We start from the raw sequence: 20,391 nt of genomic DNA on the forward strand, positions 1-20,391 counted from the left end.
CCTCCAAACACGACGAGTTGAGTTTTTACCAAAAAGTTCTATTTTGGTTTCATCTGACCATATGACATTCTCCCAATCCTCTTCTGGATCATCCAAATGCACTCTAGCAAACTTCAGACGGGCCTGGACATGTACTGGCTTAAGCAGGGGGACACGTCTTGCACTGCAGGATTTGAGTCCCTGGCGGCGTAGTGTGTTACTGATGGTAGGCTTTGTTACTTTGGTCCCAGCTCTCTGCAGGTCATTCACTAGGTCCCCCCGTGTGGTTCTGGGATTTTTGCTCACCGTTCTTGTGATCATTTTGACCCCACGGGGTGAGTTCTTGCGTGGAGCCCCAGATCGAGGGAGATTATCAGTGGTCTTGTATGTCTTCCATTTCCTAATAATTGCTCCCACAGTTGATTTCTTCAAACCAAGCTGCTTACCTATTGCAGATTCAGTCTTCCCAGCCTGGTGCAGGTCTACAATTTTGTTTCTGGTGTCCTTTGACAGCTCTTTGGTCTTGGCCATAGTGGAGTTTGGAGTGTGACTGTTTGAGGTTGTGGACAGGTGTCTTTTATACTGATAACAAGTTCAAACTGGTGCCATTAATACAGGTAACGAGTGGAGGACAGAGGAGCCTCTTAAAGAAGAAGTTACAGGTCTGTGAGAGCCAGAAATCTTGCTTGTTTGTAGGTGACCAAATACTTATTTTCCACCATAATTTGCAAATAAATTCATTAAAAATCCTACAATGTGATTTTCTGGATTTCTTTTTCTCATTTTGTCTGTCATAGTTGACGTGTACCTATGATGAAAATTACAGGCCTCTCTCATCTTTTTAAGTGGGAGAACTTGCACAATTGGTGGCTGACTAAATACTTTTTTTCCCCACTGTATATATCTCTAACCCATATGTATATATCTCTAACCCATATCTATATATCTCTAACCCATATCTCTATATCTCTAACCCATATCTATATATCTCTAACCCATATGTATATATCTCTAACCCATATCTATATATCTCTAACCCATATCTATATATCTCTAACCCATATCTATATATCTCTAACCCATATCTATAGATCTCTAACCCATATCTATAGATCTCTATATACTTTTTTTCCCCACTGTATGTAATGTTATAGGTATATATTAATGTGTATGTTACAGTGGAAAGCCCCCCCCAGCCCTGAAGACTCCGGCGCAGGTCCCAATGAAGGAGGATGAATTCCCCAGTCTATCTGCTGCCATGGTTACGACCCCCATGACCCCCGCCTACTCCGCCCAACCCAGGAAGCACTCCTCCTTCCAAGAAGAAGACTTCCCTGCCCTGGTCTCTAAGATCCGCTCTCCCAGACCAGCTGGCGGAGCAACCTCAGCCTGGAGCCAAGCCGGCAGCAGCAACGCCTCCAAGACAGTCATCCTTCCCTCCTCATCCTCTTCCTCTAGACCTCCCCCTAACAACCCTCCTCTCCCTCTCACCGCCGGCCCCCAGCTCCTCTCCTCCTCTTCCTCTCGGAGGAAGAAGCCCCCCGCCCGCCGCCCCTCCCCCCCCTCTGACGATGACAACGGCGGTGCCAAGACGATGCAGGAGCACCGAGCAGTTCCGACCATGTTGGATATCTCCTCTCTTCTCATCGTCAAAGGACCCTCCAAGTCTGCCCCCACGGTCTCTAAGCCCCTCCCGCCGACCTCTAAGCCCCTCCCGCCGACCTCTAAGCCCCTCCCACCGACCTATAAGCCCTCCCCTGTGACCTCTATCCCCACTCCTAGTCCCGCCCCTATCCCCACATCCAAGACAGCCAAGAAGAAGAAACAACAACAGGCCACGCCCCCTCCATCATCACTTGGGAACAAAGTTCCTGTCCCCATGGAAACGGTCTCCAGGGTACAGAAGGAGAACGTTCCGGAGAGCCACGCCTCCAAACCAGTGGTTGCCGTGACGACGGCGGCGGTTAAAGCCGCTGTAAAAGCAACGGTCAAAGCAGGTGGATTGGCTAACGGCCACCTGGATAAACCAATCACAGTGGCCCCCCTCCCCAAAGCGCAGCCTGAACCCCCCCTGGAAGTAGAGGAGGAGTTCCCTGCCCTCATCTCCAAGAAACCCCCCCCAGGTACAGACCTCTCCCTAACCCGTTCATATCTGCTCTACACAATACATTTCTACGTGCCAGTTGTGCAGTATCACCGCTGGTAGGGTTTAGGGGTGTTAGAAGGGTTTCCGGTAGGAACATTTGGCGCCGGGCAACGTGACCGGTAAGATTTTTAAATTTTTCCTGACATTTGAGAAATTTATCGGACATCTATATGCATTGGGGTGCCTCCTGTAGCTCAGTTGGTAGAGCATGGCGCTTGCAACGCCAGGGTTGTGGGTTCGATTCCCACAAGGGGGGCCAGTATGAAAAATTTATGCAGTCACTAACTGTAAGTCGCTCTGGATGACAGCGTCTGCTAAATGACTAAAATGTAAAATGGTGGGCAACGCATTAGGGCGTCCTCCCACAATGTAATATAGTAGATTGGTGTTATTATGCCAACGTGACGGGGACCAACACACAACTAAATATAGTAGAGTGGTGTTATTATACCAACGTGACAGGGACCAACACAACTAAATATAGTAGAGTGGTGTTATTATACCAACGTGACAGGGACCAACACAACTAAATATAGTAGAGTGGTGTTATTATACCAACGTGACAGGGACCAACACACAACTAAATATAGTAGAGTGGTGTTATTATACCAACGTGACGGGGACCAACACACAACTAAATATAGTAGAGTGGTGTTATTATACCAACGTGACGGGGACCGACACACAACTAAATATAGTAGAGTGGTGTTATTATACCAACGTGACAGGGACCGACACAACTAAATATAGTAGAGTGGTGTTATTATACCAACGTGACGGGACCAACACAACTAAATATAGTAGAGTGGTGTTATTATACCAACGTGACGGGGACCGACACACAACTAAATATAGTAGACTGGTGTTATTATACCAACGTGACAGGGACCGACACACAACTAAATATAGTAGAGTGGTGTTATTATACCAACGTGACAGGGACCGACACACAACTAAATATAGTAGAGTGGTGTTATTATACCAACGTGACAGGGACCGACACACAACTAAATATAGTAGAGTGGTGTTATTATACCAACGTGACAGGGACCAACACACAACTAAATATAGTAGAGTGGTGTTATTATACCAACGTGACGGGGACCGACACACAACTAAATATAGTAGAGTGGTGTTATTATACCAACGTGACAGGGACCAACACACAACTAAATATAGTAGAGTGGTGTTATTATACCAACGTGACAGGGACCAACACACAACTAAATATAGTAGTGGTGTTATTATACCAACGTGACGGGGACCGACACACAACTAAATATAGTAGAGTGGTGTTATTATACCAACGTGACAGGGACCGACACACAACTAAATATAGTAGAGTGGTGTTATTATACCAACGTGACAGGGACCAACACACAACTAAATATAGTAGAGTGGTGTTATTATACCAACGTGACAGGGACCAACACAACTAAATATAGTAGAGTGGTGTTATTATACCAACGTGACAGGGACCAACACACAACTAAATATAGTAGAGTGTTGTTATTATACCAACGTGACAGGGACCAACACACAACTAAATATAGTAGAGTGGTGTTATTATACCAACGTGACAGGGACCAACACACAACTAAATATAGTAGAGTGGTGTTATTATACCAACGTGACAGGGACCGACACACAACTAAATATAGTAGAGTGGTGTTATTATACCAACGTGACAGGGACCAACACAACTAAATATAGTAGAGTGGTGTTATTATACCAACGTGACAGGGACCAACACACAACTAAATATAGTAGAGTGGTGTTATTATACCAACGTGACAGGGACCAACACACAACTAAATATAGTAGAGTGGTGTTATTATACCAACGTGACAGGGACCAACACACAACTAAATATAGTAGAGTGGTGTTATTATACCAACGTGACAGGGACCGACACACAACTAAATATAGTAGAGTGGTGTTATTATACCAACGTGACGGGGACCAACACACAACTAAATATAGTAGAGTGGTGTTATTATACCAACGTGACAGGGACCAACACACAACTAAATATAGTAGAGTGGTGTTATTATACCAACGTGACAGGGACCAACACACAACTAAATATAGTAGAGTGGTGTTATTATACCAACGTGACAGGGACCAACACACAACTAAATATAGTAGAGTGGTGTTATTATACCAACGTGACAGGGACCAACACACAACTAAATATAGTAGAGTGGTGTTATTATACCAACGTGACAGGGACCAACACACAACTAAATATAGTAGAGTGGTGTTATTATACCAACGTGACAGGGACCAACACAACTAAATATAGTAGAGTGGTGTTATTATACCAACGTGACAGGGACCAACACACAACTAAATATAGTAGAGTGGTGTTATTATACCAACGTGACGGGGACCAACACACAACTAAATATAGTAGAGTGGTGTTATTATACCAACGTGACGGGGACCGACACACAACTAAATATAGTAGAGTGGTGTTATTATACCAACGTGACAGGGACCGACACACAACTAAATATAGTAGAGTGGTGTTATTATACCAACGTGACGGGACCAACACAACTAAATATAGTAGAGTGGTGTTATTATACCAACGTGACGGGGACCGACACACAACTAAATATAGTAGAGTGGTGTTATTATACCAACGTGACAGGGACCGACACACAACTAAATATAGTAGAGTGGTGTTATTATACCAACGTGACAGGGACCGACACACAACTAAATATAGTAGAGTGGTGTTATTATACCAACGTGACAGGGACCAACACACAACTAAATATAGTAGAGTGGTGTTATTATACCAACGTGACAGGGACCAACACACAACTAAATATAGTAGAGTGGTGTTATTATACCAACGTGACGGGGACCGACACACAACTAAATATAGTAGAGTGGTGTTATTATACCAACGTGACGGGGACCGACACACAACTAAATATAGTAGAGTGGTGTTATTATACCAACGTGACAGGGACCGACACACAACTAAATATAGTAGAGTGGTGTTATTATACCAACGTGACAGGGACCAACACACAACTAAATATAGTGAGTGGTGTTATTATACCAACGTGACGGGGACCGACACACAACTAAATATAGTAGAGTGGTGTTATTATACCAACGTGACAGGGACCGACACACAACTAAATATAGTAGAGTGGTGTTATTATACCAACGTGACAGGGACCAACACACAACTAAATATAGTAGAGTGGTGTTATTATACCAACGTGACAGGGACCAACACAACTAAATATAGTAGAGTGGTGTTATTATACCAACGTGACAGGGACCAACACACAACTAAATATAGTAGAGTGGTGTTATTATACCAACGTGACAGGGACCAACACACAACTAAATATAGTAGAGTGGTGTTATTATACCAACGTGACAGGGACCAACACACAACTAAATATAGTAGAGTGGTGTTATTATACCAACGTGACAGGGACCGACACACAACTAAATATAGTAGAGTGGTGTTATTATACCAACGTGACAGGGACCAACACAACTAAATATAGTAGAGTGGTGTTATTATACCAACGTGACAGGGACCAACACACAACTAAATATAGTAGAGTGGTGTTATTATACCAACGTGACAGGGACCAACACACAACTAAATATAGTAGAGTGGTGTTATTATACCAACGTGACAGGGACCAACACACAACTAAATATAGTAGAGTGGTGTTATTATACCAACGTGACAGGGACCGACACACAACTAAATATAGTAGAGTGGTGTTATTATACCAACGTGACAGGGACCAACACACAACTAAATATAGTAGAGTGGTGTTATTATACCAACGTGACAGGGACCAACACACAACTAAATATAGTAGAGTGGTGTTATTATACCAACGTGACAGGGACCAACACACAACTAAATATAGTAGAGTGGTGTTATTATACCAACGTGACAGGGACCAACACACAACTAAATATAGTAGAGTGGTGTTATTATACCAACGTGACAGGGACCAACACACAACTAAATATAGTAGAGTGGTGTTATTATACCAACGTGACAGGGACCAACACACAACTAAATATAGTAGAGTGGTGTTATTATACCAACGTGACAGGGACCAACACACAACTAAATATAGTAGAGTGGTGTTATTATACCAACGTGACAGGGACCAACACACAACTAAATATAGTAGAGTGGTGTTATTATACCAACGTGACAGGGACCAACACACAACTAAATATAGTAGAGTGGTGTTATTATACCAACGTGACAGGGACCAACACACAACTAAATATAGTAGAGTGGTGTTATTATACCAACGTGACAGGGACCAACACACAACTAAATATAGTAGAGTGGTGTTATTATACCAACGTGACAGGGACCAACACACAACTAAATATAGTAGAGTGGTGTTATTATACCAACGTGACAGGGACCAACACACAACTAAATATAGTAGAGTGGTGTTATTATACCAACGTGACAGGGACCAACACACAACTAAATATAGTAGAGTGGTGTTATTATACCAACGTGACAGGGACCAACACACAACTAAATATAGTAGAGTGGTGTTATTATACCAACGTGACAGGGACCAACACACAACTAAATATAGTAGAGTGGTGTTATTATACCAACGTGACAGGGACCAACACACAACTAAATATAGTAGAGTGGTGTTATTATACCAACGTGACAGGGACCAACACACAACTAAATATAGTAGAGTGGTGTTATTATACCAACGTGACAGGGACCAAACACAACTAAATATAGTAGAGTGGTGTTATTATACCAACGTGACAGGGACCAACACACAACTAAATATAGTAGAGTGGTGTTATTATACCAACGTGACAGGGACCAAACACAACTAAATATAGTAGAGTGGTGTTATTATACCAACGTGACAGGGACCAACACACAACTAAATATAGTAGAGTGGTGTTATTATACCAACGTGACAGGGACCACACACAACTAAATATAGTAGAGTGGTGTTATTATACCAACGTGACAGGGACCAACACAACTAAATATAGTAGAGTGGTGTTATTATACCAACGTGACAGGGACCAACACACAACTAAATATAGTAGAGTGGTGTTATTATACCAACGTGACAGGGACCAACACACAACTAAATATAGTAGAGTGGTGTTATTATACCAACGTGACAGGGACCAACACACAACTAAATATAGTAGAGTGGTGTTATTATACCAACGTGACAGGGACCAACACACAACTAAATATAGTAGAGTGGTGTTATTATACCAACGTGACAGGGACCAACACACAACTAAATATAGTAGAGTGGTGTTATTATACCAACGTGACAGGGACCAACACACAACTAAATATAGTAGAGTGGTGTTATTATACCAACGTGACAGGGACCAACACACAACTAAATATAGTAGAGTGGTGTTATTATACCAACGTGACAGGGACCAACACACAACTAAATATAGTAGAGTGGTGTTATTATACCAACGTGACAGGGACCAACACACAACTAAATATAGTAGAGTGGTGTTATTATACCAACGTGACAGGGACCAACACACAACTAAATATAGTAGAGTGGTGTTATTATACCAACGTGACAGGGACCAACACACAACTAAATATAGTAGAGTGGTGTTATTATACCAACGTGACAGGGACCAACACACAACTAAATATAGTAGAGTGGTGTTATTATACCAACGTGACAGGGACCAACACACAACTAAATATAGTAGAGTGGTGTTATTATACCAACGTGACAGGGACCAACACACAACTAAATATAGTAGAGTGGTGTTATTATACCAACGTGACAGGGACCAACACACAACTAAATATAGTAGAGTGGTGTTATTATACCAACGTGACAGGGACCAACACACAACTAAATATAGTAGAGTGGTGTTATTATACCAACGTGACAGGGACCAACACAACTAAATATAGTAGAGTGGTGTTATTATACCAACGTGACAGGGACCAACACACAACTAAATATAGTAGAGTGGTGTTATTATACCAACGTGACAGGGACCAACACACAACTAAATATAGTAGAGTGGTGTTATTATACCAACGTGACAGGGACCAACACAACTAAATATAGTAGAGTGGTGTTATTATACCAACGTGACAGGGACCAACACACAACTAAATATAGTAGAGTGGTGTTATTATACCAACGTGACAGGGACCACACACAACTAAATATAGTAGAGTGGTGTTATTATACCAACGTGACAGGGACCAACACACAACTAAATATAGTAGAGTGGTGTTATTATACCAACGTGACAGGGACCAACACACAACTAAATATAGTAGAGTGGTGTTATTATACCAACGTGACAGGGACCAACACACAACTAAATATAGTAGAGTGGTGTTATTATACCAACGTGACGGGACCAACACAACTAAATATAGTAGAGTGGTGTTATTATACCAACGTGACAGGGACCAACACACAACTAAATATAGTAGAGTGGTGTTATTATACCAACGTGACGGGGACCAACACACAACTAAATATAGTAGAGTGGTGTTATTATACCAACGTGACAGGGACCAACACAACTAAATATAGTAGAGTGGTGTTATTATACCAACGTGACAGGGACCAACACAACTAAATATAGTAGAGTGGTGTTATTATACCAACGTGACAGGGACCAACACACAACTAAATATAGTAGAGTGGTGTTATTATACCAACGTGACGGGGACCAACACACAACTAAATATAGTAGAGTGGTGTTATTATACCAACGTGACAGGGACCAACACACAACTAAATATAGTAGAGTGGTGTTATTATACCAACGTGACAGGGACCAACACACAACTAAATATAGTAGAGTGGTGTTATTATACCAACGTGACAGGGACCAACACACAACTAAATATAGTAGAGTGGTGTTATTATACCAACGTGACAGGGACCAACACAACTAAATATAGTAGAGTGGTGTTATTATACCAACGTGACAGGGACCAACACACAACTAAATATAGTAGAGTGGTGTTATTATACCAACGTGACAGGGACCAACACACAACTAAATATAGTAGAGTGGTGTTATTATACCAACGTGACAGGGACCAACACAACTAAATATAGTAGAGTGGTGTTATTATACCAACGTGACAGGGACCAACACACAACTAAATATAGTAGAGTGGTGTTATTATACCAACGTGACAGGGACCAACACAACTAAATATAGTAGAGTGGTGTTATTATACCAACGTGACGGAGACCAACACACAACTAAATATAGTAGAGTGGTGTTATTATACCAACGTGACAGGGACCAACCACAACTAAATATAGTAGAGTGGTGTTATTATACCAACGTGACAGGGACCAACACACAACTAAATATAGTAGAGTGGTGTTATTATACCAACGTGACGGGGACCAACACACAACTAAATATAGTAGAGTGGTGTTATTATACCAACGTGACAGGGACCAACACACAACTAAATATAGTAGAGTGGTGTTATTATACCAACGTGACAGGGACCAACACACAACTAAATATAGTAGAGTGGTGTTATTATACCAACGTGACAGGGGACCAACACACAACTAAATATAGTAGAGTGGTGTTATTATACCAACGTGACAGGGACCAACACAACTAAATATAGTAGAGTGGTGTTATTATACCAACGTGACAGGGACCAACACAACTAAATATAGTAGAGTGGTGTTATTATACCAACGTGACAGGGACCAACACACAACTAAATATAGTAGAGTGGTGTTATTATACCAACGTGACAGGGACCAACACACAACTAAATATAGTAGAGTGGTGTTATTATACCAACGTGACAGGGACCAACACAACTAAATATAGTAGAGTGGTGTTATTATACCAACGTGACAGGGACCACACACAACTAAATATAGTAGAGTGGTGTTATTATACCAACGTGACAGGGACCAACACACAACTAAATATAGTAGAGTGGTGTTATTATACCAACGTGACAGGGACCAACACACAACTAAATATAGTAGAGTGGTGTTATTATACCAACGTGACAGGGACCAACACAACTAAATATAGTAGAGTGGTGTTATTATACCAACGTGACAGGGACCAACACAACTAAATATAGTAGAGTGGTGTTATTATACCAACGTGACAGGGACCAACACAACTAAATATAGTAGAGTGGTGTTATTATACCAACGTGACAGGGACCAACACACAACTAAATATAGTAGAGTGGTGTTATTATACCAACGTGACAGGGACCAACACAACTAAATATAGTAGAGTGGTGTTATTATACCAACGTGACGGGACCAACACAACTAAATATAGTAGAGTGGTGTTATTATACCAACGTGACAGGGACCAACACACAACTAAATATAGTAGAGTGGTGTTATTATACCAACGTGACAGGGACCAACACACAACTAAATATAGTAGAGTGGTGTTATTATACCAACGTGACAGGGACCAACACACAACTAAATATAGTAGAGTGGTGTTATTATACCAACGTGACAGGGACCAACACACAACTAAATATAGTAGAGTGGTGTTATTATACCAACGTGACAGGGACCAAACACAACTAAATATAGTAGAGTGGTGTTATTATACCAACGTGACGGGACCAACACACAACTAAATATAGTAGAGTGGTGTTATTATACCAACGTGACAGGGACCAAACACAACTAAATATAGTAGAGTGGTGTTATTATACCAACGTGACAGGGACCAACACAACTAAATATAGTAGAGTGGTGTTATTATACCAACGTGACGGGGACCAACACACAACTAAATATAGTAGAGTGGTGTTATTATACCAACGTGACAGGGACCAACACAACTAAATATAGTAGAGTGGTGTTATTATACCAACGTGACAGGGACCAACACACAACTAAATATAGTAGAGTGGTGTTATTATACCAACGTGACAGGGACCAACACACAACTAAATATAGTAGAGTGGTGTTATTATACCAACGTGACAGGGACCACACACAACTAAATATAGTAGAGTGGTGTTATTATACCAACGTGACGGGACCAACACACAACTAAATATAGTAGAGTGGTGTTATTATACCAACGTGACAGGGACCAACACACAACTAAATATAGTAGAGTGGTGTTATTATACCAACGTGACGGGGACCAACACACAACTAAATATAGTAGAGTGGTGTTATTATACCAACGTGACAGGGACCGACACACAACTTAATATAGTAGAGTGGTGTTATTATACCAACGTGACAGGGACCGAACACACAACTAAATATAGTAGAGTGGTGTTATTATACCAACGTGACAGGGACCGAACACACAACTAAATATAGTAGAGTGGTGTTATTATACCAACGTGACAGGGACCAACACACAACTAAATATAGTAGAGTGGTGTTATTATACCAACGTGACAGGGACCAACACACAACTAAATATAGTAGAGTGGTGTTATTATACCAACGTGACAGGGACCGAACACAACTAAATATAGTAGAGTGGTGTTATTATACCAACGTGACAGGGACCAACACACAACTAAATATAGTAGAGTGGTGTTATTATACCAACGTGACAGGGACCAACACACAACTAAATATAGTAGAGTGGTGTTATTATACCAACGTGACAGGGACCAACACACAACTAAATATAGTAGAGTGGTGTTATTATACCAACGTGACGGGGACCAACACACAACTAAATATAGTAGAGTGGTGTTATTATACCAACGTGACAGGGACCGAACACACAACTAAATATAGTAGAGTGGTGTTATTATACCAACGTGACGGGGACCAACACACAACTAAATATAGTAGAGTGGTGTTATTATACCAACGTGACAGGGACCAACACACAACTAAATATAGTAGAGTGGTGTTATTATACCAACGTGACAGGGACCAACACACAACTAAATATAGTAGAGTGGTGTTATTATACCAACGTGACAGGGACCCACACACAACTAAATATAGTAGAGTGGTGTTATTATACCAACGTGACAGGGACCAACACAACTAAATATAGTAGAGTGGTGTTATTATACCAACGTGACAGGGACCAACACACAACTAAATATAGTAGAGTGGTGTTATTATACCAACGTGACGGGGACCAACACACAACTAAATATAGTAGAGTGGTGTTATTATACCAACGTGACGGGGACCAACACACAACTAAATATAGTAGAGTGGTGTTATTATACCAACGTGACAGGGACCACACACAACTAAATATAGTAGAGTGGTGTTATTATACCAACGTGACGGGGACCAAACACAACTAAATATAGTAGAGTGGTGTTATTATACCAACGTGACAGGGACCAACACACAACTAAATATAGTAGAGTGGTGTTATTATACCAACGTGACAGGGACCAACACACAACTAAATATAGTAGAGTGGTGTTATTATACCAACGTGACAGGGACCAACACACAACTAAATATAGTAGAGTGGTGTTATTATACCAACGTGACAGGGACCGACACACAACTAAATATAGTAGAGTGGTGTTATTATACCAACGTGACGGGACCAACACACAACTAAATATAGTAGAGTGGTGTTATTATACCAACGTGACGGGACCAACACACAACTAAATATAGTAGAGTGGTGTTATTATACCAACGTGACAGGGACCAACACACAACTAAATATAGTAGAGTGGTGTTATTATACCAACGTGACGGGACCAACACACAACTAAATATAGTAGAGTGGTGTTATTATACCAACGTGACAGGGACCAACACACAACTAAATATAGTAGAGTGGTGTTATTATACCAACGTGACAGGGACCAACACACAACTAAATATAGTAGAGTGGTGTTATTATGCCAACGTGACAGGGACCAACACAACTAAATATAGTAGAGTGGTGTTATTATACCAACGTGACGGAGACCGACACACAACTAAATATAGTAGAGTGGTGTTATTATACCAACGTGACAGGGACCAACACAACTAAATATAGTAGAGTGGTGTTATTATACCAACGTGACGGGGACCAACACACAACTAAATATAGTAGAGTGGTGTTATTATACCAACGTGACAGGGACCAACACAACTAAATATAGTAGAGTGGTGTTATTATACCAACGTGACAGGGACCAACACACAACTAAATATAGTAGAGTGGTGTTATTATACCAACGTGACAGGGACCAACACACAACTAAATATAGTAGAGTGGTGTTATTATACCAACGTGACAGGGACCAACACACAACTAAATATAGTAGAGTGGTGTTATTATACCAACGTGACAGGGACCAAACACAACTAAATATAGTAGAGTGGTGTTATTATACCAACGTGACAGGGACCAACACACAACTAAATATAGTAGAGTGGTGTTATTATACCAACGTGACAGGGACCAACACACAACTAAATATAGTAGAGTGGTGTTATTATACCAACGTGACAGGGACCAACACACAACTAAATATAGTAGAGTGGTGTTATTATACCAACGTGACAGGGACCAACACACAACTAAATATAGTAGAGTGGTGTTATTATACCAACGTGACAGGGACCAACACACAACTAAATATAGTAGAGTGGTGTTATTATACCAACGTGACAGGGACCAACACACAACTAAATATAGTAGAGTGGTGTTATTATACCAACGTGACAGGGACCAACACACAACTAAATATAGTAGAGTGGTGTTATTATACCAACGTGACAGGGACCAACACACAACTAAATATAGTAGAGTGGTGTTATTATACCAACGTGAGGGACCAACACAACTAAATATAGTAGAGTGGTGTTATTATACCAACGTGACAGGGACCAACACACAACTAAATATAGTAGAGTGGTGTTATTATACCAACGTGACAGGGACCAACACACAACTAAATATAGTAGAGTGGTGTTATTATACCAACGTGACAGGGACCAACACACAACTAAATATAGTAGAGTGGTGTTATTATACCAACGTGACAGGGACCAACACACAACTAAATATAGTAGAGTGGTGTTATTATACCAACGTGACAGGGACCAACACACAACTAAATATAGTAGAGTGGTGTTATTATACCAACGTGACAGGGACCAACACACAACTAAATATAGTAGAGTGGTGTTATTATACCAACGTGACAGGGACCAACACACAACTAAATATAGTAGAGTGGTGTTATTATACCAACGTGACAGGGACCAACACACAACTAAATATAGTAGAGTGGTGTTATTATACCAACGTGACAGGGACCAACACACAACTAAATATAGTAGAGTGGTGTTATTATACCAACGTGACAGGGACCAACACACAACTAAATATAGTAGAGTGGTGTTATTATACCAACGTGACAGGGACCAACACACAACTAAATATAGTAGAGTGGTGTTATTATACCAACGTGACAGGGACCAACACACAACTAAATATAGTAGAGTGGTGTTATTATACCAACGTGACAGGGACCAACACACAACTAAATATAGTAGAGTGGTGTTATTATACCAACGTGACAGGGACCAACACACAACTAAATATAGTAGAGTGGTGTTATTATACCAACGTGACAGGGACCAACACACAACTAAATATAGTAGAGTGGTGTTATTATACCAACGTGACAGGGACCAACACACAACTAAATATAGTAGAGTGGTGTTATTATACCAACGTGACAGGGACCAACACACAACTAAATATAGTAGAGTGGTGTTATTATACCAACGTGACAGGGACCAACACACAACTAAATATAGTAGAGTGGTGTTATTATACCAACGTGACAGGGACCAACACACAACTAAATATAGTAGAGTGGTGTTATTATACCAACGTGACAGGGACCAACACAACTAAATATAGTAGAGTGGTGTTATTATACCAACGTGACAGGGACCAACACACAACTAAATATAGTAGAGTGGTGTTATTATACCAACGTGACAGGGACCAACACACAACTAAATATAGTAGAGTGGTGTTATTATACCAACGTGACAGGGACCAACACAACTAAATATAGTAGAGTGGTGTTATTATACCAACGTGACAGGGACCAACACACAACTAAATATAGTAGAGTGGTGTTATTATACCAACGTGACAGGGACCAACACACAACTAAATATAGTAGAGTGGTGTTATTATACCAACGTGACAGGGACCAACACACAACTAAATATAGTAGAGTGGTGTTATTATACCAACGTGACAGGGACCAACACACAACTAAATATAGTAGAGTGGTGTTATTATACCAACGTGACAGGGACCAACACACAACTAAATATAGTAGAGTGGTGTTATTATACCAACGTGACAGGGACCGACACACAACTAAATATAGTAGAGTGGTGTTATTATACCAACGTGACGGGGACCAACACACAACTAAATATAGTAGAGTGGTGTTATTATACCAACGTGACAGGGACCAACACACAACTAAATATAGTAGAGTGGTGTTATTATACCAACGTGACAGGGACCAACACACAACTAAATATAGTAGAGTGGTGTTATTATACCAACGTGACAGGGACCAACACACAACTAAATATAGTAGAGTGGTGTTATTATACCAACGTGACAGGGACCAACACAACTAAATATAGTAGAGTGGTGTTATTATACCAACGTGACGGGGACCAACACACAACTAAATATAGTAGAGTGGTGTTATTATACCAACGTGACAGGGACCAACACACAACTAAATATAGTAGAGTGGTGTTATTATACCAACGTGACGGGGACCAACACAACTAAATATAGTAGAGTGGTGTTATTATACCAACGTGACAGGGACCAACACACAACTAAATATAGTAGAGTGGTGTTATTATACCAACGTGACAGGGACCAACACACAACTAAATATAGTAGAGTGGTGTTATTATACCAACGTGACGGGGACCAACACACAACTAAATATAGTAGAGTGGTGTTATTATACCAACGTGACAGGGACCAACACACAACTAAATATAGTAGAGTGGTGTTATTATACCAACGTGACAGGGACCAACACACAACTAAATATAGTAGAGTGGTGTTATTATACCAACGTGACAGGGACCGACACACAACTAAATATAGTAGAGTGGTGTTATTATACCAACGTGACGGGACCAACACACAACTAAATATAGTAGAGTGGTGTTATTATACCAACGTGACGGGGACCGACACACAACTAAATATAGTAGAGTGGTGTTATTATACCAACGTGACAGGGACCGACACACAACTAAATATAGTAGAGTGGTGTTATTATACCAACGTGACGGGACCGACACACAACTAAATATAGTAGAGTGGTGTTATTATACCAACGTGACAGGGACCGACACACAACTAAATATAGTAGAGTGGTGTTATTATACCAACGTGACAGGGACCGACACACAACTAAATATAGTAGAGTGGTGTTATTATACCAACGTGACAGGGACCGAAACACAACTAAATATAGTAGAGTGGTGTTATTATACCAACGTGACAGGGACCGACACACAACTAAATATAGTAGAGTGGTGTTATTATACCAACGTGACGGGGACCGACACACAACTAAATATAGTAGAGTGGTGTTATTATACCAACGTGACAGGGACCAACACACAACTAAATATAGTAGAGTGGTGTTATTATACCAACGTGACAGGGACCGACACACAACTAAATATAGTAGAGTGGTGTTATTATACCAACGTGACAGGGACCAACACAACTAAATATAGTAGAGTGGTGTTATTATACCAACGTGACAGGGACCAACACACAACTAAATATAGTAGAGTGGTGTTATTATACCAACGTGACAGGGACCAACACACAACTAAATATAGTAGAGTGGTGTTATTATACCAACGTGACAGGGACCAACACACAACTAAATATAGTAGAGTGGTGTTATTATACCAACGTGACAGGGACCAACACACAACTAAATATAGTAGAGTGGTGTTATTATACCAACGTGACAGGGACCAACACACAACTAAATATAGTAGAGTGGTGTTATTATACCAACGTGACGGGACCAACACACAACTAAATATAGTAGAGTGGTGTTATTATACCAACGTGACAGGGACCAACACACAACTAAATATAGTAGAGTGGTGTTATTATACCAACGTGACAGGGACCAACACACAACTAAATATAGTAGAGTGGTGTTATTATACCAACGTGACAGGGACCAACACACAACTAAATATAGTAGAGTGGTGTTATTATACCAACGTGACAGGGACCAACACACAACTAAATATAGTAGAGTGGTGTTATTATACCAACGTGACAGGGACCAACACACAACTAAATATAGTAGAGTGGTGTTATTATACCAACGTGACAGGGACCAACACACAACTAAATATAGTAGAGTGGTGTTATTATACCAACGTGACAGGGACCAACACACAACTAAATATAGTAGAGTGGTGTTATTATACCAACGTGACAGGGACCAACACACAACTAAATATAGTAGAGTGGTGTTATTATACCAACGTGACAGGGACCAACACACAACTAAATATAGTAGAGTGGTGTTATTATACCAACGTGACAGGGACCGACACACAACTAAATATAGTAGAGTGGTGTTATTATACCAACGTGACAGGGACCAACACACAACTAAATATAGTAGAGTGGTGTTATTATACCAACGTGACAGGGACCAACACACAACTAAATATAGTAGAGTGGTGTTATTATACCAACGTGACAGGGACCAACACACAACTAAATATAGTAGAGTGGTGTTATTATACCAACGTGACAGGGACCAACACACAACTAAATATAGTAGAGTGGTGTTATTATACCAACGTGACAGGGACCAACACACAACTAAATATAGTAGAGTGGTGTTATTATACCAACGTGACAGGGACCAACACACAACTAAATATAGTAGAGTGGTGTTATTATACCAACGTGACAGGGACCAACACACAACTAAATATAGTAGAGTGGTGTTATTATACCAACGTGACAGGGACCAACACACAACTAAATATAGTAGAGTGGTGTTATTATACCAACGTGACAGGGACCAACACACAACTAAATATAGTAGAGTGGTGTTATTATACCAACGTGACAGGGACCAACACACAACTAAATATAGTAGAGTGGTGTTATTATACCAACGTGACAGGGACCAACACACAACTAAATATAGTAGAGTGGTGTTATTATACCAACGTGACAGGGACCAAACACAACTAAATATAGTAGAGTGGTGTTATTATACCAACGTGACAGGGACCAACACACAACTAAATATAGTAGAGTGGTGTTATTATACCAACGTGACAGGGACCAACACACAACTAAATATAGTAGAGTGGTGTTATTATACCAACGTGACAGGGACCAACACAACTAAATATAGTAGAGTGGTGTTATTATACCAACGTGACAGGGACCAACACACAACTAAATATAGTAGAGTGGTGTTATTATACCAACGTGACAGGGACCAACACACAACTAAATATAGTAGAGTGGTGTTATTATACCAACGTGACAGGGACCAACACACAACTAAATATAGTAGAGTGGTGTTATTATACCAACGTGACAGGGACCAACACACAACTAAATATAGTAGAGTGGTGTTATTATACCAACGTGACAGGGACCAACACACAACTAAATATAGTAGAGTGGTGTTATTATACCAACGTGACAGGGACCAACACACAACTAAATATAGTAGAGTGGTGTTATTATACCAACGTGACAGGGACCAACACACAACTAAATATAGTAGAGTGGTGTTATTATACCAACGTGACAGGGACCAACACACAACTAAATATAGTAGAGTGGTGTTATTATACCAACGTGACAGGGACCAACACAACTAAATATAGTAGAGTGGTGTTATTATACCAACGTGACAGGGACCAACACACAACTAAATATAGTAGAGTGGTGTTATTATACCAACGTGACAGGGACCAACACAACTAAATATAGTAGAGTGGTGTTATTATACCAACGTGACGGGGACCGACACACAACTAAATATAGTAGAGTGGTGTTATTATACCAACGTGACAGGGACCAACCACAACTAAATATAGTAGAGTGGTGTTATTATACCAACGTGACAGGGACCAACACACAACTAAATATAGTAGAGTGGTGTTATTATACCAACGTGACAGGGACCAACACACAACTAAATATAGTAGAGTGGTGTTATTATACCAACGTGACAGGGACCGACACACAACTAAATATAGTAGAGTGGTGTTATTATACCAACGTGACAGGGACCAACACACAACTAAATATAGTAGAGTGGTGTTATTATACCAACGTGACAGGGACCAACACACAACTAAATATAGTAGAGTGGTGTTATTATACCAACGTGACAGGGACCAACACAACTAAATATAGTAGAGTGGTGTTATTATACCAACGTGACAGGGACCAACCACAACTAAATATAGTAGAGTGGTGTTATTATACCAACGTGACAGGGACCGAACACAACTAAATATAGTAGAGTGGTGTTATTATACCAACGTGACAGGGACCAACACAACTAAATATAGTAGAGTGGTGTTATTATACCAACGTGACAGGGACCAACACAACTAAATATAGTAGAGTGGTGTTATTATACCAACGTGACAGGGACCAACACACAACTAAATATAGTAGAGTGGTGTTATTATACCAACGTGACAGGGACCGACACAACTAAATATAGTAGAGTGGTGTTATTATACCAACGTGACGGGGACCGACACACAACTAAATATAGTAGAGTGGTGTTATTATACCAACGTGACAGGGACCAACCCAACTAAATATAGTAGAGTGGTGTTATTATACCAACGTGACAGGGACCAACACACAACTAAATATAGTAGTGTTGTTATTATACCAACGTGACAGGGACCAACACACAACTAAATATAGTAGAGTGGTGTTATTATACCAACGTGACAGGGACCAACACACAACTAAATATAGTAGAGTGGTGTTATTATACCAACGTGACAGGGACAGACACACAACTAAATATAGTAGAGTGGTGTTATTATACCAACGTGACGGGGACCAACACACAACTAAATATAGTAGAGTGGTGTTATTATACCAACGTGACAGGGACCAACACAACTAAATATAGTAGAGTGGTGTTATTATACCAACGTGACAGGGAC

At 40.5% G+C, this 20,391-nt stretch overlaps 1 protein-coding gene across 1 annotated transcript in view; it reads left to right on the top strand.

Moving 5' to 3' along the window:
- The window catches only part of znf598 (zinc finger protein 598), a 72,451-nt gene that overhangs the window by 37,746 nt on the left and 14,314 nt on the right, over positions 1-20,391 (top strand). The window contains exon 8 of the mRNA XM_045215955.1: positions 1,159-2,102. Coding sequence (XP_045071890.1) covers positions 1,159-2,102 — 944 coding nt within the window. The remainder of the gene's footprint in view (positions 1-1,158; positions 2,103-20,391) is intronic.

This window comes from Coregonus clupeaformis, unplaced genomic scaffold, assembly GCF_020615455.1.
Source record: "Coregonus clupeaformis isolate EN_2021a unplaced genomic scaffold, ASM2061545v1 scaf0565, whole genome shotgun sequence".
Taxonomy (NCBI): Eukaryota; Metazoa; Chordata; class Actinopteri; order Salmoniformes; family Salmonidae; genus Coregonus; species Coregonus clupeaformis.